Source organism: Gobius niger, assembly GCF_951799975.1.
Source record: "Gobius niger genome assembly, chromosome: 18".
NCBI classification, from domain to species: domain Eukaryota; kingdom Metazoa; phylum Chordata; class Actinopteri; order Gobiiformes; family Gobiidae; genus Gobius; species Gobius niger.
The window spans coordinates 18,684,768-18,709,539 of NC_136869.1; the positions used below are offsets into that span (position 1 = coordinate 18,684,768).

The 24,772-nt window shown below is 42.2% G+C and overlaps 1 protein-coding gene across 1 annotated transcript; it reads left to right on the forward strand.

The window, feature by feature from the left end:
* Nucleotides 1–1,523: 1,523 nt before the first annotated feature.
* rbm33a (RNA binding motif protein 33a) lies at nt 1,524–23,928 on the forward strand. The gene is made up of 20 exons (XM_079576066.1): nt 1,524–1,721; nt 8,179–8,257; nt 8,388–8,439; nt 9,440–9,510; nt 9,601–9,847; nt 12,151–12,279; nt 12,397–12,565; nt 12,647–12,858; nt 12,983–13,268; nt 13,856–13,917; nt 16,225–16,354; nt 16,666–16,985; nt 17,280–17,486; nt 17,629–17,931; nt 18,112–18,333; nt 18,367–18,756; nt 19,982–20,125; nt 20,713–20,895; nt 21,089–21,177; nt 21,348–23,928. Exons 1-20 carry the CDS (start codon nt 1,703–1,705, stop codon nt 21,394–21,396), a joined length of 3,363 nt encoding a protein of 1,120 aa, XP_079432192.1. The 5' UTR covers nt 1,524–1,702; the 3' UTR covers nt 21,397–23,928.
* Nucleotides 23,929–24,772: the final 844 nt, after the last annotated feature.

Below are 24,772 nucleotides of genomic sequence, written 5' to 3' on the forward strand. Positions count from 1 at the left end.
TGGAAAATAAGTCTTGTCTCTTTCAGCTTTGCACCCTTTAATTTGCATTGTTATGGAAAACCACTGGATTTGGATAGGGCACAGAATCATTGAGGTCCCCATAATAGAGTGTGACAGCTTCTCCTTTCACATCCATTTAGAGGTAAAATTTATATTCCTGGGAAAGTGAATTTTGTCGGCATAATATTCTGGAAACAGCTGTCATTGTTGTGAACAGTAAGGCTTGCAGACTACTAGAAGTATGGCTGAATCATAAGTTTTACATCAATAGCATAATTGCATTGCTTGTTCATGTTGGATGTTCATTTTTTAATTCTGTTATTTTTAGTTCTTATTAATTTCATTATGAACCAAAAGCTCCTCCTTGATTTAAAAAGAAAATCTCTTCAGGGTTGATCCCACAGCTTGAACATTCAGATATTGACCTTATGGTCTGACAAAATAGCTTCTTCCTCACCGCGGGATCCTGTAATGAGCCAGTACAATGGGGCTCCAGTTCACTGCTCTCACTCTTTGGTGTCTCTTGGGGCCTTTGTTGACGTTTGTCAGCCCAGGAAGAATTTGGGGGCTCAAGTCTACAGCAGTCTATCTGTAGATCGGGAAAAAACACATACAAAAAAAAAGAGCAATTTACTGTGGTGTAGGAAAAAAAAATCCAAAGGTATGAAGATATGAATATGAATAAAGACAGTCTTCAATCATTCCATCTAATATGAAATGTGACCATTCATCCTGTATGCATTTAAAAATAAACTACCACAGTCAGTAAATTAGCTGAGCAGATGGCTGACGTAGAGAGTAGCCCATTGTTTATGATAGGCTTGCCAGCTTTCTAAATTTTGATTTGTCGTGTTACTTTAACTTTTGCTCAGTTATGACTACTATATTTCTTGTTAATGCCATGTACTCAAATGAGTGTCCCTTTTCACCAAGGGGAACATACATAGGCTATTGGATAGGAGTCACAAATTACTCACACTGGTGCAGCATGGGACTCTTGATACCATCTTGAACTTAAAGTGCGTCTAAACTGCTTGTTACAATGTTGTGATGATATTATACAGATGGAACAGCATAACAAGAGAAGAGTGTCAAATTTGAGTTGTTTTTATCTACCACTCAGTCGAGGATGTTGAGGGTTCTGTTGAATGAAGAGAACGCATGTGTTTTTGCTGTGGCATAAAAAGGGCAAACTTCCTGGCAATTCAGCCTGAAGTCTCGGGGCCTGGTCTATTATCCCTTTTAAATGCCTCAAAGTCCAACAAGTGAAAGAAAACATTGGGATATATTAATTCTAGAACATAGTTGTCCCCAACTGTGAACCTGACTATTAAATTATGCACTATCCAGTCACGAAGCAAAATCCATCTCAACATTATAAAACATTGCAAAATGATATAACTCGTGATCTGTATGCAGTATTCCGTCCACAGCATTTCAGACTGTCACTTGTGGAAGCCTCCGCAGTGAGACTGACTGAGCAACAGCAGTGAGTGAGGCAGAGGCACGAGCAGGAGAGCAGCTTCTCACCCATAATGCATCACCTCTGGATACTGCCATGTTCGCTCCTCTGTGGATGGACGACGTTGCCGCTCAGAGACAGCGATTCTGTTTGGTTTAATTCATCATGTCGACAAAATATTAAAGGTTGAATGAATTCTCCAATATTGTAGTCAACTCCAAGTGAGAGTCGCCTCACACCATGTCAGTCAACGATGCAGGTAAGCGATGCACCATGATGTAAGGCTACGGCGGCTAAGCTAGCTCATACCCATGAAGCTAGCTAGCCTCGATGCTAGCTCAAAGCCTGTGTTGAAGGCAAGGCCGTGTTGTGTAGTCGTCTCTAATGAAGTTTACTCGGATTTTTGTGCAAATTTGAAAATGCAACGATAATCTGTAATTGATCATAGCTATACGCATTGCATTTCATGAACGCTACAGTCAGAGCTTGTTTTGTTGCTACGGCCTGTTTGCTAATGCTAATTAGCCAGCTGTGTTCCGTGCGGACTGTAAATATTTTGGCCTCTAAGAGCTTATTTCCACAAAAGCGCTGTATTTAGATGCGTGCGACGGTCGAAGTATAAACACACAATCCAGTGCAAATTATAGGCTACTTTGTTCATAACTAAAGTACGAACTACTTGCGGAGGTCTTTGTCTAACATTTCAGTTATTACTTACTTTGACATATGTTGAAATATGTATTTTGAAATATTGTGTATGTTTTATTATCATCAGTATCATTATTATTGACTCCCCCATCGCCTAAATCGTTTCTTTCTTGATCAGGATAAAGAATTTCCCCATGGGAATCAATAAAGTGACTCTGATTCCTGAATAAATTATACAAAGTACTAGTGGTTTCTGTTCAATAAAATTGTACTTGTATATGGACTTAGCATGGTATTTATATACACACACCGTACTGCATAAGTGCCTTTCCATGTCAAATCAACACCATTCTGAAAGATAACCATCACGACCATCACGATCGGCTTCAAACTTGGCATGATTGTAGTTGATATACACAATAGTGTGTGAACTGTGAAGTTTGGATTTGGTGGTATAAGTAGTTTGTGATATAGTTTGGTTTTAAAGTTTTACAAGCGCCAACTTTTCCATTGTTTACACAAAATGAGTCAGTCATGTTAAGGGTTTGTTTGTTTGTTCACATTGTGGGATACTGTAGGTGTTACATTTTGAATACTTCTACAGTTTTGACCTAGAAACTATAATTGATTTCATAATTTGGGCAACCACTATAATGCATTAAGGCCGTTTTATACTTCAGCGTCAAATCCACGCTGTGATTGGTTGATCCACGGGCAACATGAACACCTTCAGTCATCTGGAAGAGGGAGAATACAAAATCTGCACCATTATTGGATTTACCCACTGCAAAAATAGCATTTTCTTTGTTTTGCAGTTAGGGGCATGTTAGGTATTGCTGGCAACAGTATATTATAAAATGTTGCTTTAAAGTTTTTTGTTAAACAAGTTACCACTTCTGGGGGTAATTTACCAAGCATTTGCTTATGTGCTAATGAGTGGTATGCTAAGGGCTAAGTAGCCAGAAGTAGGAGACATTTACAGTGTTTTTAGTCACACAGTTTTCTCTCATTTACATATCAGATTTAGGGCTCTAATGTTGTAGTTCAGGCAGGAAGTTTAGTGAAACATACCTATAAACAGGCTCATGGTATTTTCCAGCTTGCATTCACTATTTAGCACCGTTCTTGATAAATGACCCACTTTGTTACTCTTTGTTATCATTTGCTGTCTGTGTCAGCTCCACCACTGCTTTTGGTGCACGCTGCCGTCTCAACACCTCGCCCACCGTGGCTATATGAACGAATGGAGAGTCAGATTTCTAGCCTTGTTCGACTAGAACACGATTGTGACGCGATCCGACTTTCTCCTGAACCGATTGCAGTCAAATTGGAGCCGCATGAAACAGCCTATTCCAATCAAAGCGCATTGAATTGGCTCAAAGTTTCTACGTATGCTGTCCGTGCCCCGGAAACTAAATGTCAGGCTGCTGAAGAAAAGAGCCACACACCGTCCAAAAACATCAACATTAACATTAAGTACTTCTAATAGACGAATTCTGTTGTTCATCAAAACCGCGCTCTACTAGTCAAGAGGGCGACAGGAGAACTAACTTTAGAGGCTGGAACGCATCCTCTTGGGCCATGAGACCGACAGAAGACTCCCATCAGAGCTACAGCTAGCTCTGATTGATCGTATGAAAACAAGAAATTAGCACTAAAATCACTAAAAGCTAAATATATATATTAAAATTGGGTTATGCTTGTCGAATTTCTTTTACACACTTCTCATCAACACAAAGCCACACACAATACAATAGCACATTTTGAAGTTCAGTATATTGAGGCAGGAATATATTGAGGCGATAAATTATATTATTGGCTCTAAAAGTAGTAGATACTTTCAACTCTAAAGCATAGTGTATAACAGGGCTGAAAGATATATCGTTGTCGCATCGATATCGAGATATGAACATTCAAGATATGAATATTGAAAAAGCAACATATAAACGGGTTAGGGTTAGCACTCTTTTGTATTATGTTTTTATTTTTCAGAAAAATGCTTGGTTTTCACCGAACGTGTAGTTATATCGTGTCGTATCGAGATATCTGGCATAAATATATTGAGAAATAAAATTTTATCCATATCGTTCAATCCTAGAGTATAATTACATCCTAAAATACCACACAATCTGCAATAAACATGAACTTAATATACCCAATTTGAGAGAGTTTTACTAATAAATAAGGGAAAAAGGTTTAAATAGATGATAAATATTGAGGCCAAAAAAGTATTGTTGATCTGCTGTTTGAACAATTAAGCGATATAGTAATTATCGTGACAGCCCTACCTGACTTAGACCATGGGCGAAACAGTTAAGCCCAAAACAGCAGGTCGGTCTGAATGCACCTCGGGCTTCTCAGGGTTAACAGGGCAAACATTAGCGGGAAAAGGTCAACCGGAAATGGCTCGATGGAAGGACGTGCTGCTCCAAAAGGAAAATGGGATCCGTGTCAGTCATGTAAAAGAGACGAGACTGGTTTGAATGGTTCTATCGGACAAACGGATCAGAGTTGACTCTTTAGCTTAGTAGGATTAGACTTCTCATGTAAACGTATTGACTGTCTGACCGTGCTGAGCTGTGGAAAGAGTTGCTTCAAAAAACTGAATGCCATTTACTTTGGCCAGGCATTGGTCACCTTTTATTGTGCTTTTATTGTGGGCTTTCAGTTGGAATATATAATGTATAAACTTAACTGAACGATTATCAGGTATTTTGATTGGCCGATACCGGTATGCACCACTGATATTTTTTTAGAAATGTCTCATCTATAATCCTGTGTATGAAGCTTCTAAATATGTCAGTGTTGACTGCAGGGGGCGCTGAATATTCATGTTTAGTAGGTACTTCAGAGGGAGCTTGTTTGAAAGACAAAAATCAGTAGATTCCAAAACAAAAAACGGTAAATCTCTGTCTCCTTATGTTTCCGAAATTATTTGCAAAATATGTGAAATAGGTGAAGAAACATTTTTCACCCGGGTGCTGTCACCGTGGCATTTGCCAACAGCCTGCAGCCTGATTATAAAGTTACACAGTTGTATATGAGCAAAAGATGCACTTTTCCTTTCTCTAATTTCGTGTTTTGTAAACTGTATTGCAAAGCACTCTGCGTCTGCCCTCTGCAGACTGCAGTGTTCCACAAATTGTTAGAGCTGCGAGCAGAGGGAGAAAGAAGGGGGAGAGAGAGTATTCCAGAGAAATGTTATGTGGAGCATGTGACGGAAGTGTCTAATAGGGTTGGGCGATGTTCCCTTAATTGGCCGTTGACGATGTTTACATTGAACCATCGTGATGGACGAGGATATTGTCCGTTTCTCATTATAAGCATTTTTTTAAAGACATTTATATAGCCTATATATATGCTGCATATTACTATGTATGTTAGGAAAATGTAAGATTGCAGGATAAATGGATCTAAACTAAACATGATCTGAACAGAGTCATGGAACACGAATTTTGCAACAGAAATGTGTTAAAACTTGTGCGTAAAGTCTGAGAGAACGACTTATTCAGAGCATCAACTCCTCCTCAATACCAAGACTCTTATCACACAAATACAAATGTAAATCGGAGCTTATTATTTGCATTTGCTCAACTTTAACGTAATGTTTAAGAAACAGTGGGTGAACGGGACAATATTTAGAAGTTTGCGTCATAGCTCACATTTTTGAAGCCGCTCCACGCGCCGCCCGCGCCGTGTGCTCGTAACTTCGTAACTCCTGCACCGCCTCTTTCTCCTGTCTCTCTCTCCTCTCTCGTGAGAATAATCTAAACCCATGCGCGTTCAGCTAGCACCGATGTGAGAGCCATCTCGTCATTTTAAAAAGGTTTAAGTTTCCCTACGAAGCAAAGCAAAGCAAAACCACGCTCTGTTAAACTCTGAGCTGCAGAGAGAGAGAGAGAGAGAGCCCCGCGCGTCAGAAATAGAGCAGCGCTGCGTCTTTACTTTAATAATTACGGCTAACACATCATGGCTTCTGGCAGGCTACAGAAACTAACGCGCATATTAGTTATATCCGTGATTTAATTTACAGTGCAATCCCTGCAAAGTTTGTAGGTTTACAAGGCCTACAGAAGACCAGTGCGTGTTTGACAGGAGGGGGCGTGGCATCACGATGGTGGCTCTCCATCGTGATGTTGCTCATCCATCACGATGGACGATTATATCGTCCATCGGCACAACCCTAGTGTCTAACAACAAATGCTTGAGAACAGAACTCTCTTCCTAATTAGGCGTTTCATTCAGTTGTGTGGATGGGGGACACATTGGCTTGGGCGCGGTGCACGGCCCGACCCACTGGGTGTCTAGAGGTGGATCGATCTGATTGGTCACCGGTAAAAGGCGGCGATCAGACGTGGATTTCACATACTTTCTTTCAATAGATATTCCAGGTAAAACTTCTCAGTACAGCGCGTCTCTAAACCGAGTTTTAAATGTAATTCATGGCTACCAGAACAGCTCTGGATGTACCGCGCTATGTGCCGACTGTATCCCACTGCCCCTGGCACGTCTACTTGTTTGACAATGTAACTAAGTATAAAAGGAGGCTTTAAGACAAAGGCATAATGAAGGTTCCTGTCCATAAAGTATCCGCGTATGGGACTTCTAACAGAAGGCAAAGGCGGAGATGATGTGCCATTATTTACCTTTGCATCTACCGCATATGCGCTCCCGTAGGTAGTACAGATTCAATATTTTATACAAAACTGTGCTATGTGAAACATGTGCAAAACTACAATCAGAGGCAGGGGTCTGTGAGGCCTGTCAGTCTTATTTCACTGAAATAAAGGTAAAACGTGTCTGTCTGGCACCTTATCTCACAGTCTCCTTGTGCAAGTTTTCTTCTCTCTCTTCAAATATTGTCCAGTTACAGGCCAAAACCAAAATGCTGTTCCTAATTTCACTGTGTTTAGGCTGTGTGTTCTGCCTGGCCTCTCCGTAACCATCTGTAACGCACTTATGAAGCAACTATAAGTCAGATACCCAGACAAGGATTTGATTAAAAAATACTTTACTATAAACTATAAAAAATATTAAAGACTAACTTTATTGAACCATGAGGGAAATTCCGTTGTCAAAGCAATAAAACAATATGTGATAAATGTAATATCAGTAATAGTAATAATAATGTTGGAGTTAAAGCAGGACAATGCATTGAATGATGTATTAAAATATTTCTATTTGGATACAATATACAAATAGAAATATGAGTGAAAATATAAATTCACACAATACAATTCAAATTTAGAAAAGCCCATTACTCGATATCGGTTGATACAAATTTTAGAGATCGGTGCACCTCTACTTTTTTGTCATTGTTCTTTGCATTATTCTGTTACCATAAACCAGGTCCTTTAAGTAACTTTATAGAGTAGATTTATTACCAGTAGTGACTCGGAGTTGTTCCTCAGTTATTTTGTTTTACCTTTGTTGTTGTTTTGTATATCTCTAGTGGATTTTCCCCATAATTGTTCTAAGACGTATGTTTACAAGCTCTGTGACCAGCATTAGAGATATATCCGGCTGATATTTGAGTATTGTAAAATCAAAACACCAATAAAAGCCGGCATCTCTGGCACCAAAAATGTTTTGCATTGGAAAATGCTAAACATGCAAAGTCTCCCCACAACTTCCTCGGCCTCAGGGGAACAGGGAAACATCACAATGAAACATGGTTTGCTACAAATAACACAAGTTTCACCAACTAAACGTCAGTCAATATGGACATGGAGAGAACCTGGAGAATTCAATCACTGAGTTAGTTTTGATCGTAGCGCTAAATGCGCCGGCCAGCAACTGTATGCTAATGCTAACGGCAGCTAATCAAGGAACAAAAACTATGACTGAATCGCCTAAAGTGATAAAATAAAATCGGTCACTGCTGGAGTGACCAAGTATTTGTATTTTTACAGGATTACAGAACATACAATTGGAAAAATCGACTGGGAATATCGGAATCGGCCAATAAAAATCCCCATAAATCGGCATCAGCCTTAGAAAACCCCATCTTGGTCGACCTCTATCCAGCATACTTTTCATTTATTACACTTTTATTTATTTTTTTACAGAGTTTGACTTTGATGAGTACGACAAACCAGGTGCTGAGCGCTCACGCAGAAGAAGGGGTGAAGACGATGATATAGAAAGGTATTTTATTAATGTCTGTCCAGTTCACATAACCTAGAGTAAATTACTTTAATGCTGAATATGAAGCTATGAATATTAAAATGGTCTTGGACATTATTTTTTACATTTGCGATAATAAACTTTGTTGCAGTGATTTGGAGGAGGAATTACTTGGTGACGATGGATGGACTTCAAGTAAAAAGGTATCATGTCCCTAATTGTTTTTCCCCCTAAAGTCACTGTTTTAAATATTGATACTGTATTGTGGGAAAATAGTGAAAATCTGGTGAAAGTGTAAACAGCAGAGGTGTGGCAGGTGGCTCCTCCACAGGGGCAAATGTTGATGTGGACCAGGAGGAAGTATAGTGGACAAAAAAAGGGCTTTGTTGACCTGCCCAGATTGCCTTCACCGCATGGGAATTAGACATCCTTTGGGGTTGAAGGTGGTCCCCTGCCCCCACACCTCGCACAGATCTGTGTGGGGAAGTTGGCCAATGTGGTCAAGTAGGAGGCAGACTCAAAAATTCCCATTTGACAAAATGTATTTCCAAAAATCTTCACCGTCGTTATGTGGTTAAATAAAAATGTACATATACTATACCAAAAAAAATACTGTTAAAAGGCTTAACAGAGTCATACAAACAGAACTTGACTCAAATCGGGAAAAAACACATGTACACAGTAGGTAGACCCTCCCCCAGGAGAGTGCACTTCACACAGAGGTAACTATTTGGTTTTTGACTCACAGGTTTTTCCCCAGGTTACTTAAACTCTAAAATGTGTTTTAACTAAGAAAACAGTTTACAAAATACAAAAATACTCAATAAACAAGAAAACTCTGAACCAGTTCCCCCCTGCACATGGGACTTGTCTGTGGGCAGAGCCAAGGTTTTAAATATGCCTGGCAGAGAGGACACACCTCCTCTGTCTGGACCAGGTGGTAAGTGTTACTGTGTTTGATTACCATGCAACTAACTGGACTAAATGAACATTTTCAACAAAATGAAACATTTAAACTAAATACTGTGATAATTTAACTGAAATGTAAACGTTGACCAAAGAAATACTAAACAAAACAAATCCAGGATAGTTATGCTTTGCTGTTTAGTTGGATATTGTAAAAATATGGGTCAAAGTAACCAACTTTGTCACAATCTGGAAAGGCAGATCGGGGAAATGTAATGCTAATTGTCACATTTTCAGCCTTCAGAAATGTCAGACGAGGAGCTCAATGATGACCTCCTACAAAGTGATGATGAAGACCAAAACATCAGGTACAAGAAACTGTAACTCAACTTGGCCTAAATGTAAAACGATAGATTTGTTATTTAACTAAAGAAGTATGTACATGTTTTTACCTACAGTTCAGGCGTGTCTTATAGCCAGAAGGACTACGCAGGTGACACAGAGCATCTGGGACAGGGCTATGACGAAGAGCAATATCAGCATGAGGGGGAAGAAGAGTACACGGAGGCATTCAGCCAGGATCACAACACAGAGATGCCCCAAGACCAAATGGACTACAGCGGAGAGCCTGCTGAGGGCGATGACGGCTACCAGGATGAAGTGCTAGACCTCGAAATCAATGAGCCTATAGACGAGGAATTTCAAGTGAGTTCTCATGTCGGCTTTACCGCATTCGATGTCTGCGCCTGCACAAACACACATCCACCATTTCCCCTGTCTGTCCAACTCCTTTGTATCCAAAAGATAATGTCACCTTTCTTGTCTGGTTGAGGGGACAGCGAGGATTGAAAATCTATTCAGGAGAAGGAGATGTCGGTTGGCGTTTTGGTCCAGGGGAGGATTAGATTCATTATCACTCCCTGCCAGTTAATTTCTCCATCTTGCTGACAAAGTTTGTGTTGACAGCTTGTTTGGCACAAAGTAATGCTGTGCTGTCGCCTCCAAATCTGTGCCATTGTGACCTTGGGGCCTGTATCATTGGGGGAGTAGGAAGCTGCTTTATGTGGGGAGATGTGCTGCCAATCGAAGGAGGTTAATGTGGGGGGCTTTTATCTCAGGCTTTAGACTGGATCTGATAAAGTCTCATGCAGGTGAAAAGATTATTGACCTTCCTGAGGACACTCCATACAGTTTTCTAATGATTGATGTGAGTTTCCCTTTCATTTGTTTCCTTTTCCTCTCAACCTGGCCCAACCAAGCGGATCAAAGATAAGACCAGATCCATGTGCAAATGTCTGTTAGAGCCCATTTAGCGTGATGCTGCGTGGCACCTGACAGAGATATAGTGGACCGTCTCCCTTTTAAATAGAGAAGTGTTTTGACCTTCTTGCTCATGCCAGACAGCACATTGCACTGTAGCTGCTGAAGAGCCTCAGCTCATTGTGCTCAAGTTATGCTCAATCACAGATTACAAGGTCACGAAGATGGCCTGCCTCGACATTTCGCTCAGTATGGTTTTCATTTACTACAACAGGGAACAGTTTAAAGGATTAAGCTGCTGTGTTCCCTCGGGACGTCCTGTCTGTCCATCTGCTTTTCTTTCTGCATTCATTCATAGACGGCGCTCTGACGGGTTAATGAAGCGCAGCTTCAAACACTGTTGTGTGACCCAAAGGTTAACCTTAATTATCATTACAGTCAGGTAGCGCTAATATTTTATGCCATAGTATTTGTGACGCACATTATGTTTGAGCAAATACACTTACTGCTGAAATATCACGTTTCATGTAAAACTGTAAAAACAATCTGTTAATTCCACCAGTCGATGCATCTATGATGTTTTTGCCATGGCGATGTGAACCTACAGAGTGGCCACTGAAAGAGCGATTTGCCTAGAGTCAGTCAATGATATTTTCACCATCACTGAACCGGGAAGGGGTGTTTTTATCTGCCCGCATTTCTGTATATCATGTCAAACATTTACATCTCATTGAATTTCAAATGCTGTCACGAATAGTAATGAAGCCTTTGCTCCCACTGTTATGGTAATTTGTGTATGGGGTCTACATGGTGCCTCCCCAAAAATCCTTCCCCTAACATTTTAATGCTCGCCTTCGTGGCCTATATGAATGCATTATAATAACATGCATCTAGAATAACATGACTTTTTCACTGTTAGAACTGTTTCAGTCCTATTGGGTTGTTGCTTATTGGCAGAAAATGTCTGTTTTTTTAATGAAAAATAAGGAGCAAGCTCATAACAAAGAAATTATTTGTTATTATTATTATTTTTTATTTTTTTATTTAAAGAACTGCGCTGGACATTAAGTTATGTTAAATTTGCTGTTGACGGCCATGTTCCTAATTTACTCACTGGAATAGAAAACCATTTCATTCTCAGTTATTCCTAACTTACCTGAGGTTATAAGCACGTCTGAAGCACGTCTGACAGCTTACAGTGTGGCCTGGTAATGTCAACAATATTAGCCTCCACAAGGCTAATTGTTCTTAGCATCGGCGCTACATCCGGGTTAAAATCGCTCCTAAAACTGAGCTGACGCCTCACAGGGACAAAACGTTATTAAATTCTTTTACTAGAATATTTTGTTAAGATATTGACTGTAGATTTACTGGATGTAGGGGTGTGGCTACACCCATAGTTTTCAGCACGGGCAAAAAGAAGCTAATCCATGCTAGCCATTAAGCAATGTTTAAGTGCTGCTTCCATTATAAGTATAATTGGAAATAATTGGAAATAATTTAAGTGGTAAATATTAAAAAAGACACTGTAGCCAGTTGAAAAGGGAAAAAAGTTTCAATGTGAAGTCCGTAGAAGCAAGGAACTTTACCCCATAATACAGTCTATGGGTGACACACTGCAGATGAACAGCATTCATAGATTTGTCCAAAATCTTGTGCGTATAGGTGGGCTTCTCAGCCTTTGAATAAAAAGAGGCCTGTCGTTAACCACTAATGAAATATTAATGAAAGGCTTGTGCTTATTAAAGGATGTAGAGTTCTCAACGACGTCATACACAGAGAAACCAGTGGTTGTGCACAGTCACCGCGTGACAGAAGCCCCTGAAGAAGAGGAGTTTGTGGAGGATGAGGTGTCTTCCACAGCTGAGAGCTCTCAGGTAACGACACATCAAAGAGGTTTAAAAGGTTATTTATCTTTTGTTGCCGAGTAGCTGCCAAAAAGTCACGACTAATTGTCTACGGAGTGCAAAAATAAAATGTCACGCTGTCCTCAGGTTGAAAGTGAGGCTGTTCCTGAAGAAGAGTTGAGAGAGGAGTCTGAGGAAGAGGACGAGGACAATGAAGAGTCTGGTCGTTCGAGGTTCAAGTCGGAGAGAAAGGACGGCGCCGTTGTGCGTTTAGCTGATGCTGGAAGAAAACGCAGCAACATTCCCGAAACCCTGGGTACATTAAACCTCACATTTATCACATCTCACTTTGATCCAGACTGTATTAATGCTTTCTTTTCGGAAACATTTCTTTTAGAACTGTCGGAAAAGGCCAAAGCCGATCTAAGAGAGTTTGAGGAACAAGAGGAGAAAAAAAGACAAGGCCGCTATGGCAGAGGGAGAGGAGGAAGAGGAGGCCGAGGAAGAGGGGGCATGATGGGGTATATGCCACACGATATGAGGGGATGCAGGAGGCGAATGAATGACCAGAGATATCCTTTTATGGGGAACATGAACATGAACATGCAGGTAAACATTTACTCATTTGATCTCTTTATCTATGAGTCCATTGCCCTGTATTATTACTGGCTTGTCAGCGTATTTAAATCCTGTGATAGTGGCCTGTTTCTCATCTCCACCTCTCCCCCATCAGCACCCGGGATCGCGAATGCCTCCTCATCTGCAGCACCACCCGCGGCCGAGAGGACCTCCTCCCTTTGAGCCGGGACGGCCGCTGGTCCAGCAGCCCCTGCAGCCTCTGATGCCCCCGCACATGGTCCACCGCGCTCCGCCTCTGCGCGCCCAAATGGAGCCGCCGCCTCGAATGATGAGCTCGCCCCCACCCGGCTTTCCCCAGCACCCACACCCACCACCGCCTCCCCAGCCCAAAAACATCCACATTAATCCTCACTTTAGGGGCCCGTCCACGTCTGTGCAAGGTACGCGAAGTGTCTAAGGCTGCACCGTTTTGGGGGAAACCTCACTGCGATTCCTATCAGATGTGTTTCATAATAGAGACAAAGTTGAAAGTATATATTATATTTAGCTACTGTGATTTGCCAATTCTGATGATTAAAATTAAGTCTGCACTCTATGTCGCCAAATTATAGTTATCGCAATATCAGGTGATGCAGTATCTGTATTGCAAGAAGATACAATATATAAAAATGACCCAGGCCGTCAAACGTTTTTTGCTATCAGCCTAAAACAAAAACTTGGTGATAGTAGTTTAGCGGAAACTATGCAAAGGTTTTAGTCATGATAGTCCTAGTTTAGTTTCTTTTCTGCCTCGTTTTCATCATTCATTTCATTCATTTAGTTTATTTATTTTTCTACAATTTGATGAAAAAAACAAACTGCTTTTGCAAAAAACGGCGTCGAAATCGTTTGGTATGTTTTTGTGATATAGTGCAGCCCTCGAAGTGGGCACTGTATTTACTAGTGAATGGTCTGAGCTGTCGGTTTCATGCTCCCCTCCCCCTTCTCTCCCCCCTCTCTCTCTCCCTCTCTCCCTCTCTCATTGCAGTGCCCTTGATGCCTCCTGCTCAGAGCCAGCCTAGACCTGCTGTGGGTCCTCCGAGGTTCCCAGTGAGTAGCAGCTGCTCCTCCACCCCTCCCTCCACCTCGTACTCTCTTCTCTTTCACACATTTAGCATCCGCTTTTACAAGGGCACTATCATCGGAGCAATTAGACGGCCCACCCCGGCCAAACTCTGAAAGTACACTTCTAAACACTGATGCATGTCTGGCTGCACAACTGTAAACGCGTGATATGGGCTTTAGGCAATAGACTTGTGGAGGTCAGGGAGGCAGTGGCAAGACTTGGTTAACAACTTTTCATGGGTGCGCCGAGGCTCAGACTATCAGGCTTGGCACATAATAGAATCGTGAAGGCAGAAAATGCTGGCCGTTAAAATACACTTTCCACAAGTTTGTGTCCCAAAGGCGTGTAGTCCTTTTTCAAACGGTGAATTTAACAAACACAAGGGTCTCGAGAAAGCGGTGTGAGCCTTCCAACTCGTGCTGAATTTTTGTAAGCCGAAAAGTCATGATTAACACTTATAAATAGTATTCTACTATAAATACGCGGTAGCAACAGGGAAATTGCTATGATTTTATTGTGTTCGCTTTACTTTTACTCAATAACAGAAGAATTGCTGATTTGTTCAAACAACGAACTGGAAAATGAGACTGATATAGAATGTAAAAAGACTAAACGAACCTTCAGCAATGTAGCAGCAGAAGGCTAGTTGTCCCCATGCGCCCCATAGACGTTTGGAGCACTACAAACATGTCCTCTTAGCTGTTTAGACATCAGCCTTCTCTCTGTTAGTTCTAACTTATCTAATCACAGTCTCAATCCACTCAAAATCGCTAATTAGGTATTTTTCAGATCCCGTGAAGCCCCCTTTCCCCTCATTCATCTGAACAATCCCACGTCCTGCAGGTATAGGACTTGCCAATATTTACCTTAGCGTTACTGTTGGGGTTTATTTTATTTATGTGCTCCCGATACAACAGCACACAGCGACAGCCGCGGGTTCTGGTGGTGACCGCTCACACCCCTCACTGACTGATGAACAGCATAATGTCGGAGTCCCCCCGCTGTCAATCGTGTTTAGTGTGCGGTTGCCAAGGACACCATTTGAAATGCAGGTGACATTCCAAGCGGCAACATCCCATTTACCACTGGGCACCTGATTACTGGTGATTATCATACATTATCATCCCATCACCGTTAATTGTTGAAAAGGCTGGCCTAATGGGGGGTCATAGCCTCAAGTATCGCTGCATTAAATTTTATCCAGTGCTGCCTGCTTTTGAAATATTAATCTCCGTACTTTTTTAATCAGCTGCGCTTCATACCGTTGAATTAGAATTGTTTTTACCGTATGCAAACCTTCTGATGTGAACAGTTTGTATAGTTATATTTATGTTTGGGATGAGGCAATTTGTCTGAGCTTTAAAATTCCTCTAAAGTCCTCCCCAATTTGCTCCTTTGTGCCGCATTGTGTGCGTTATCCTTCGCATTCTGAGCGCTGCCCTTGCGCCTGTGTGAGCCCTGTTTATGGAGGATTAGGCGGCGGATGAACAGTGCTATTTGATAGGTATTATAGACACCCGAGTCCCCATTGTGCCTACCTGTCCGTCTGACCTTTTAAAACAGAATGACAGTGGCTTAATGGCAATCCCGTGTCTCTGTAAGCTTCTTTGATTAACTTTCTATTAAGCAAGTTTGGATACTCTCCTGCCTCTCGCAACACCTCTCCTCTCTAAATACCTCGGCGCTGCAGTGGAATAAAGATGGATTAAGGCGCGATAGCATCTTAAGTAATTGACAATAGGCTTGGAGGAGGCAAGAAGCCCATTTGTGGAAGTGCCACATGTTGAATAGCAGGTTAATTTTTCATCAGAGATAGATGTTTAAAATCAAAAAGGGAGATGGTTATGAAGCGGATTTGATTTCAGTAAAGGATTAAGAGTTATCGAGTTTTCCTTGAAAGCATCCAAAGTGTAAAGAGCTGCAGAAGATTCACTTGAATGAAATATGAGGTCTGCTAATGCCCTCTCATGTGCCCTTTCCTTGTTAGAGGCATTATTTTAGGAGTCATTTGTACAACCGCTTTAGCGTTAAGACTATGAGCTCCGACATGAAGGCTGAAGGCTTTCTTTAACATCAGCATACTGTATAATATATCATACATATTGATGTACAGTTCGCAGCTTATTTTAATGACTACAATGTCTCTGCAGTGCCACAATTTCACTTGTTTGTTTAATTTGTAGGTGGTGATTGTTCTCTCTCTGGCATAGAATTCATTTGTTAATGATTACTGTTTGTGTGGCCCAGTGTAAGCTTTGTGTAAGCTTTGTGTTTCTCTGCTTCTCTGCCAGGGACAAGGAGAATTCCAGCAGCACATGTCTGGTGGTTTTGGTCAGCCCCAGCGCCCCCCTCCTCACATGGAGCCCTTCAGGAGCCATCCACCTCCCGGGCCACAGGACCGAGAACCCCTCTTTATGGGAGGCAAGTCCCGCTACTTGGCTCCACAAGACAAGCAGACCTTTCTTAGCATATTTAACTCTATTTGACATTTCCTCTGGCATTATACCTACAGGGGATGCTGCTAGCTTTCTCGTGCTGCTCTATTAGCAATACTCATGTTAAATGCATGTGCCTATATGAACAACTGAACAAGGCCAAGAAAGTGGCATATAAAATGCGCTTTCACAGGTTTAAAAAATACAGTTCCTGTTTTTCCTGTTTTAATTCATATTTTGTCCATCTCTTGGCCTGGGCTTAAAATCCTGACATCTCTGTCTGGTCTTGTGCTTCAGAACATACGGACCCTATGCCTTTTCCCGGGCAGCCCATGTTTGATCACCACGGCCCCAACCCCCTGATGGGCTCTAACCTGCCCCCACCTCAGGTGCCCGGCCCGACCCACATGAGCTTTGGCCCACCAGGACCATCTTATAACCAGCCAGGCCACGGTCCACTGGGGCTGTTCCAGAGAGAGCCCCCCAGACCCAGCCTTTCGAACCAAATCCATCAGTCCAACCATCCCAGGCAGTTTATGGGCCCCCGGCAGCCGTTTGGGCAGCCACGCAACCACTTTAACCTCCCAGTCCAATTTAGGATGCAGGTACGAACAAGAGTAAGTAATTTTAAAACAATGACTTTATGAAAACAGTGTTGTGTGAATTATCACTTTTTACCAATTGTTATTTATTTTTATTTAATTGCTTTATTATATGATCTTTTTTATTGAATTCAACTGTAAAGCAATAAAGAAAAACACATATACAACAGCTCCCTCTAGTGATAGTGAAGTCCACTCTGTGACTCGCAGTCAGTGAAATTATGCTTGTTTTCTTACATAAAAACATGAATTGTTTGGCATTGTTGTTGGAAACAACATTTTCTTTACTTTACGTTGTTGTCTTCTTAGCATCCTCATCCGCAGGAGTCGATGACCCATCATGCCCACTCTGCACACACTCAGCAACACCATCAGCAGCAGACAAACGAGCCTCCTCCCATGATGCACTCTGGCCAGAACCTTTTCCATCCACAGCAGGCACATGGTAGCCCCAGGCTGTCCACTCCCCGCTCTCAGAACCCCCAGCTGCGCAATATGGCAAACAGGCAGAGAATGGTGAGACCTTTAATTAGAGGCCTACGCACTTTGTTCACAAATCCATGTATTTGCTGTGCGCAGAAATGGCAATAGAAAGATGAGTAATAAGAGCAATAAGCCCAGTATCATAATTTAACCTCAACATGTCTCATTTGTCTAGATGACACCGACTCCAAAGCAGGTGCAGAGTCTGCCACAGCGCAACAGCAACCTGCGCGAGGTCCCAGTGGCACCTGGCAACACTAACATGAACAGTGCACATCTCGCTAATGCTGCCAACATCAGGCCTACAGGCAAAGCCACATCGAGGATAGGTCCTGAGCAAAACACTCAACCCATGTCCGGCAGAGGCCGGGGACGAGGCCAAGCATCGGCGAGGGCCAGGGGAGCCCCACAGCCTGGAGGACCGAGCCGCGCTGAGGCCAACACCCTGTCCATCGTCAACACTATCAACGTTGTACAGGTGAGCACTGGACTCTTTCTGAAGCTGCTCATTTTTAGCTTTTGTCTCTTATTAAGTGTTTTCAGGGCAACAAGGCCAAAGAGCATTTTCTTCTCTTTTTGTTTGATAATGTTTTTAATTAAGGGGTAGTTTACTCAGTCTTCACACTTGTTCAGTGACTTGGTCTGTTTTCTGCCACAGGACCCTGAAGAAGATGAGGAAACCCGACAGTACCGTCTGAAGATCGAGGAGCAGAAGCGTTTACGAGAGGAGATCTTAAAGAGGAAGGAGATGAGGCGACAGATGCAGGCCGGAGTCCGAAAGAAGGAGCTACTGGATCGACTACATTCAAATCCTCAAAACCAACCTCCGGCGCATTTTCAGAGTCAAGCGCCACAACCGCAGCAGCCTGTGCCACAGCCTGTACCACAGCCAGTGCAGCAGCAGCAGCAGCAGCAGCAGCAGCAGCAGCAGCATCAGCCTCAGCCTCAGCCACGGCCGCCTCAGCAAAGACCAATGGCACCGAGGCAACAAGCGGCCAATCAGGGAACGCCTCTCTCTTCTAACGGGGCCCCGAAAAACTTTAGAGCAAACCCTGCTGTCCGGACGCGCATGCCTTCGGTAACGGGCACAAATGAGGCGCCCCCAACACAGGCGGGCATCATCGCAGAGCCGCCACAGAGGACACAGATACGGGCCGCACCAATGCCCCAAAACAACGCCCCCTTTCAGACTCCGGGCCTTCGACCTGGAGCCAAACGGACTGTGATGCAGCGAACCGCCGGTGCAGCCAATGATGTGGGGCAGGTGCCGCCCAAAGTCCGAATGATCAAACTTTCTGCAGCTGTAAGCACCCCTTTGTCTCTTATCGAACACGCTCTTTTGTTTTTTCACTCTGACATTTATTTGATCTTTTACCACTAATTTTACCCACGTAACAAATGGCACTTTTGAAATGAGGTAGTTCTAAATGCCACAGTCAGCCCTTACTACTTCCTATATTGTATCTAAAAGATGTGTAACCTATGGGAATGACACCCTGATGTCTATGTCATTTTGGTCAAATTGATCTGTTAAGTGTGCCTTGCCTTAAGCTTTGGGAAGTGGTATTTAAGCCACTTTGCCAGACAGAAGAAGGCAATATGACATTTATCTGTGGAGTGGAGGACACCACGTCACTTCTCTTAAAGGTTGATATCCTCTTTTAAGGGCACATGATATTGTTTTGGATAATAAGGCTCGAGTCGGTATGAAATCATGTCTAGTATATCTGATGGAGCAGAGTGGGATGTGCCATAGCTCCAGTCATACTGACGGAAGATTTGGTAGATGCTTTTGTTCTGCGTGTTCTGTTGTCATCAACCAAAGCCTGACAATGTTATCTCGTTTTTTTCTTTTTTTTCCTTACTCACTGTCTTCCTATTAATGCTTTTCTTCATCTACCAATCTCAAGTGCAGCAGAGGACGTCAATCCAAGTTCTTTGTAATTAATCTTTTGACTGGGAGGGGCGATTGTAATACCTATATAAGAAAGTTGCCACTTTGAAGGATTTGGATTTGTGTAGCTTAGAAGCACTGATAAGAGGCAAATTATATTTTCAGCGAGGATAATACAAAGCATTGCAAGACACAAAAGCAGGAGGGGGAGGTGTTGGGGGGATGGGGTACACATCGAGCTTCTGTCGTTCCTGTGTAATGCAGCTTAGCGTTTGATAGGTGCAATCAGCAGCTGTGATTTCTATAGGAGGATTAATCCATTTGCTCTCAGCGGGGACAGGTCGCAGATATGGCCTCTTTCTTCCCTGTATTGATCTGTCACATCTCTCTGCAGAGTTGGGACGCAGACGACCTTCAATTTCTTCTGCATGTCAACACACCGGCGCGGTGACTTTATTTGATAATGAGACCATCACCTTGTTGGCTTGATCTTTATTCTCCACATTCAGACTCAGGGGAATTCAACCTCTGCACAGTAGATCTCAGCCTGATTTGTTCATGATGACTGCTGTCTGTTTTGTGGAAACAGTTTGTGGGTTCTGTAAACAGCACTTTTAATCTGTTGTCCTATCAGGGAGAAAAAGGTTCTGAGGTCGCAGGTGTCCTGGTGAAGGAGCAAGGATCGACAGCACAGCAGAGCCTGGGCGTCCAGAGAAAGGTCACCGTAGCAGGACAGCAGCATCAGCAAGGAAGCTTTGGGAACACTGCACAAAACCGGGTATGCTGGACTTCTTTTATATTTATATGTTTACAAAAGTACTGCGCGATCTGCAGGCTGCATTTAGGTAAGAGCAGGTCTGCAAAGTTATCTTTGCGAGTGGCACTACCTTGGCATGGAGCAGTGATAATAAGATGGGACAGTCATGTGCAGGAGTATTGACAGATAGAACCAGTGTAACACAGGGGGCTACAGCAGGTCCCCTGGCCTCTGTGCACGCCTGTCACACCTCCCAGACTCAGTGCGACTGACGGGCCAAGGCAGCACTATACTCCCCTGTAGGCGCCGCGCTCCAAGGCACTCACACACACCGCCTCCGCTCATCTCATCTCTCTGGCTCTTTCTCATCTTTCCATCAGTTCAAGAAACAAGCCTCTCACTCACTCACTTATAAAGATATGCTGCGCCACATCTTGACAGTGATGTTCTGTAGTCATCTCATCTGATGAGTCAATCATGCCCAAGCCCGATATAGAGATAACAATAACCGTATTACCCCAGGATAGGAGCATCGAGTAAATGCTGGTAAACACGGACTGCTGTGAGCTTTTCTTCAGTCATTAATGTTACGCCGCCTCTTTGTGTAGGTGGTGGTGTCGGGCCGCGGCCGTGGCAGAGGAGGGCAGGGGGGTGGAGGCCGTCCCCTGCCCACCAGACAGAGCCAAAAAGCAGCTGAGAATGGACCTGCTACTATTTCCATCGAGGGACTCTCATCCTCAACAACTGAAGCACAACTGAAGAACCTGCTCAAATCTGTCGGCCCCATCGAGGTGAGAGAAACCACAGTGAACCAGGATGCGTGGAAGGCCCTGTTTTTTGTAGCAAATGAAGGGTTGCATGTTCTCCATGTGTGATTCAAAAGCGCCCTCTGTTGGTAGAGCAGTAAGAAGCATGTGTTCACCACCCTCACTCCCTCTTGTGGAAGACAGGTGAGTTGCTCCTAATTTCATTTCTGTATTGCAGATGTTCAAAATGATTCCTCAGCACAGAAAAGCAATTGCCAGATTTTCCAGTCCCCAGCATGCCGCCAGCTTTCAGACGAGCTTCCACAGGTAATCAATATTTCTTATTCCCTTTTTAATATCTTGGAGTTAATGGTTTTGCACATTTGCCTGAATTGCGAAAAATGTATTGCAAATGCCAATTTAGTTTTCTTCTTTTACCTTTAATTTGAAATATGATTATCCAATGATTGGAGGTAATAATTTAAATTACCTCACAGGCACATGATTGATTTGTCCCACATCGACGTGTCGCTGATCGATGGATGAGAAGCACTTTGACAAAGTCCTGTGTGGATGTGCCTCTGGACAGCCCCAGCAGCAGAGCCCTGTGCTGTCCTTCAGCTTTGTGCAGAGACACACGACACATGAACCCATGCATCTATGTCAGACTGTGTCTGGCCATGAGGAGAACGTCTCAGTGCTTTGTTGTTTCTTAATGGACACTAAATACAAGGCCTAATGTGGGATAATGGGTGCTCCCCTTCTTTCTATTTGAATATTTACATCATGAGGAAGCTCACTATTCCATTTAAACAGAAGGCTAATGTAGTCTCATGTAGGGAGTGCATGTACATTATTAAACAGGTTTTTGGCTTGTCTTAGCGCTGATTGTCTTGAGTCAGTAGGGGGCAGTGTGCCAGCACTGTTGGGCGTCTCTCACCATCGCAGTTTAGGGTTTGCACTTGAGCACCACCTTGTGGAGAAAATAATTAGTGTGCTGTTATCCCTTTGGCTTCTTAATTTGTGCAGTTATGTCAATAGTTTTGAAATGTATCACCAAGTGTAGTTTATTTCGTTCGGGAACTTTGGTTGTTAATATTTTTGCGTTTTAACTGTTACATTGGCGCTGTGCAGGCGGAGTCTGTCATGTGCGCATTTACTTGTACATTGAATTACGAGTCTTTGCAGAGGAACGGATGACAGGTCGTGTGCTTTGGCAGAATCTGCTTCTCTTTTTACTCAGTGATTTGATATTGGTCTTGGGTTGATTTTAGGCAGAAAATCCTCAATGGTTTCTTTGCAACAGGTTTTCGTGTTCCACTTGTAGCAGTTTAGGGCCTTGTTATGACGCAGGCAGCCATGGTTGCAATAAGCTCACCAGCTTAGGTTGCCGTTCTTTTAGTAATTCTGGGGTAATATACAATACTTTTCAAGCTGAGCCATCAATTCAGCCTCTATCAGTCTACGGATGTTGTTCGAACTACAGCTGTACTTTATGGTTCTTAAGGGATCGCTCACTGAAGTGTCAACAGGTTTACATGGCCTTTGTGCCACTAAATATCAACTTAGCGTATTAACTTTAATTAAGATGCCTGGTTAAAGACATATGGTGGTTGTACACATTTTAATGAGTTGAAATGACAAAACATACCTAAACCGTGTTTGTTAATGTTTATTTTTTTTAAAGATATATTAAAAGGGCATTATTCCTAGAGATTTGGCAAAGAGGGGGCAACCATTATCCCTGTTATTAATCATGTCCATAAGTACTCCAGTTTTAGTTACGTTTTTCTTTGTTTTATTGAACTACTGTAGTATCAGGTTAACTTTTATGTAAACGTGTGATGTGTCCAGACATTTGAATAGACACAACGTGACTGGACCACCATTTTGTTGATCAAATTTTGACTGAAAAAGTTTATGGGAAAAAATAAAAACATGGCTTGTATACCGTTACCTACAGGTATGTGGAGCCGGTTGAACCTTAGTCCAAAAACGTGTGCTGTGTTTGATGTCTGCCAGCTGCTCAGCTTATTTACAAAAGTAATAATATGTGTAATATTTCAACATTTCCAAGAAACCTGATTTACTTGAATATTAACTGTAGAAAATAATGGTAAGAGCAAAAGGAAAATGCTACTCAATTGCTCCTGCACTCAATTGGTGATGTCAGACTTGTTTTTAAAACATTCTGTGACATATTGCAAAGCCACTTAGTGTCTTGACCTCACCAGATGAGTCAGCATTTCTTTATTTGGCCTTTCTGGAGATTTGCATGCACAATTCTTAAATTAAATTCAGTAGCATTTACCTTCCAATGATAAAGGTTACCTGGTTCCTTGGTGACTGGCTCCTACAAATCCTTGACCCGCCTCTAATGCCACACCAAAGGAGAAGCTGATATCTACATCTGTGCTTGTGTAATGCTCTTGTTCTTTTATATGTTGTACACTTTTGTTCAACTTCATTTGTGTTTTATTGTTTTATTTTTGATTGACTCGATGTTTACTTTTTGTGCTTTGGAAATGTCAATACTTAAATGCTGTGCATTAGTGTTTGGATACTAGTAAATCCTATGGATTTAAATGTACTAGCCATATCCAATGTTTACTGATATAAGACACAATGGTCTTGTAGTATCAAAACAGATTCATATTGAATCTCTTTGTATCTTATACTAAGATAATTGGTTTAGACATAAATTTGTTACATTTAATGCCTAAACTGGCTGCATGTTGCAGTAAGCACATGCATACTTTTTAGATGATATACAGTATCATCATCTACGACTAACCAAACTCTTTGTCATAGGTTCTGAAGAAGTACAAGACTGCTGCTGAAATAACCTTCCTCTTTTGCTTTCTGCAGGTGATAAGGACCGGAGCAGCACTTGCTATGTTCTATCCAGCTGTTATAAAAACATTAACGGGGGTATTATGTCAAATCGACTTACTACGGCCCATTACGGCACTGTCAGCATGTTACAATGTTCTCCCATCAAAAATATACCTGAAGTTGTGTTGTGGCCCACTTGCGCATATTTGAGTAATCTTTGACTCTTTGAGTAGCTATTCTTAGCATTGTGGTGACAGCCGCAATTTTTTTAATTTAACCATTATTTTAGGTAAAAACGAGCTCCACCTGAGGTCCTACGTTTCCAGGAAATGGTTTCCCCTAGATGTACTGCTAAGCTTAATCCTCTCAACGTGAAGAAAAAACAATCGCCATCGCTTCTCTACAGCCACACGCAGAGAGCGGTGTTTTTCCCCCTTCTCTGTTAAAACAGCTGCGCAGCATAATACCCCCTCAATTTGCATACATGCATAAATGACTATACATATGTTTAAAGGGTATGTAGCTCTTTAAAAGGGCAGTACAATCACAGCTCTCCCTGGCCTGCATCAAGCTGCATATTCATGTTTTCCATCTTACTCTCATCACTTACACTTACATGCCTCACTTGAAAGCTTTGAACCTCCAGAATTCAGTTGCTGAGCTTCAACTTATGGATTAGCACCTATTTGGACTTTTTTTCTTTGATTTAAAACCCAACAAAATTGGACACAAGATAAGCTATTATGCCGTATAATGTAAAATATGTTTGCACTTTAAAATAGATGAGCATTACATTTATCAATAGAAGCAGTATTTGATTTAAACGTCTTTGTTTCCTATCTGGAGATACAGATGGGAAATGCTTATAAAATGTTAAAACATACATACTCTACCTTTAAGTATGTGTGTGGAGAGCTGTGGTAATGTTTGCTGACGTAGTGGAGTTGAGGCTGTGGATGTCTGAAAGGGCACGGTCCTTTCATACATCCAGAGCATCCGTTTTTTTTTTCTTGTGTGCATTTGTGTTGGGGTCCTCCTTCATATCTGATAGAACTCATTATCACTACAGGCCACGCAGGACAAGACG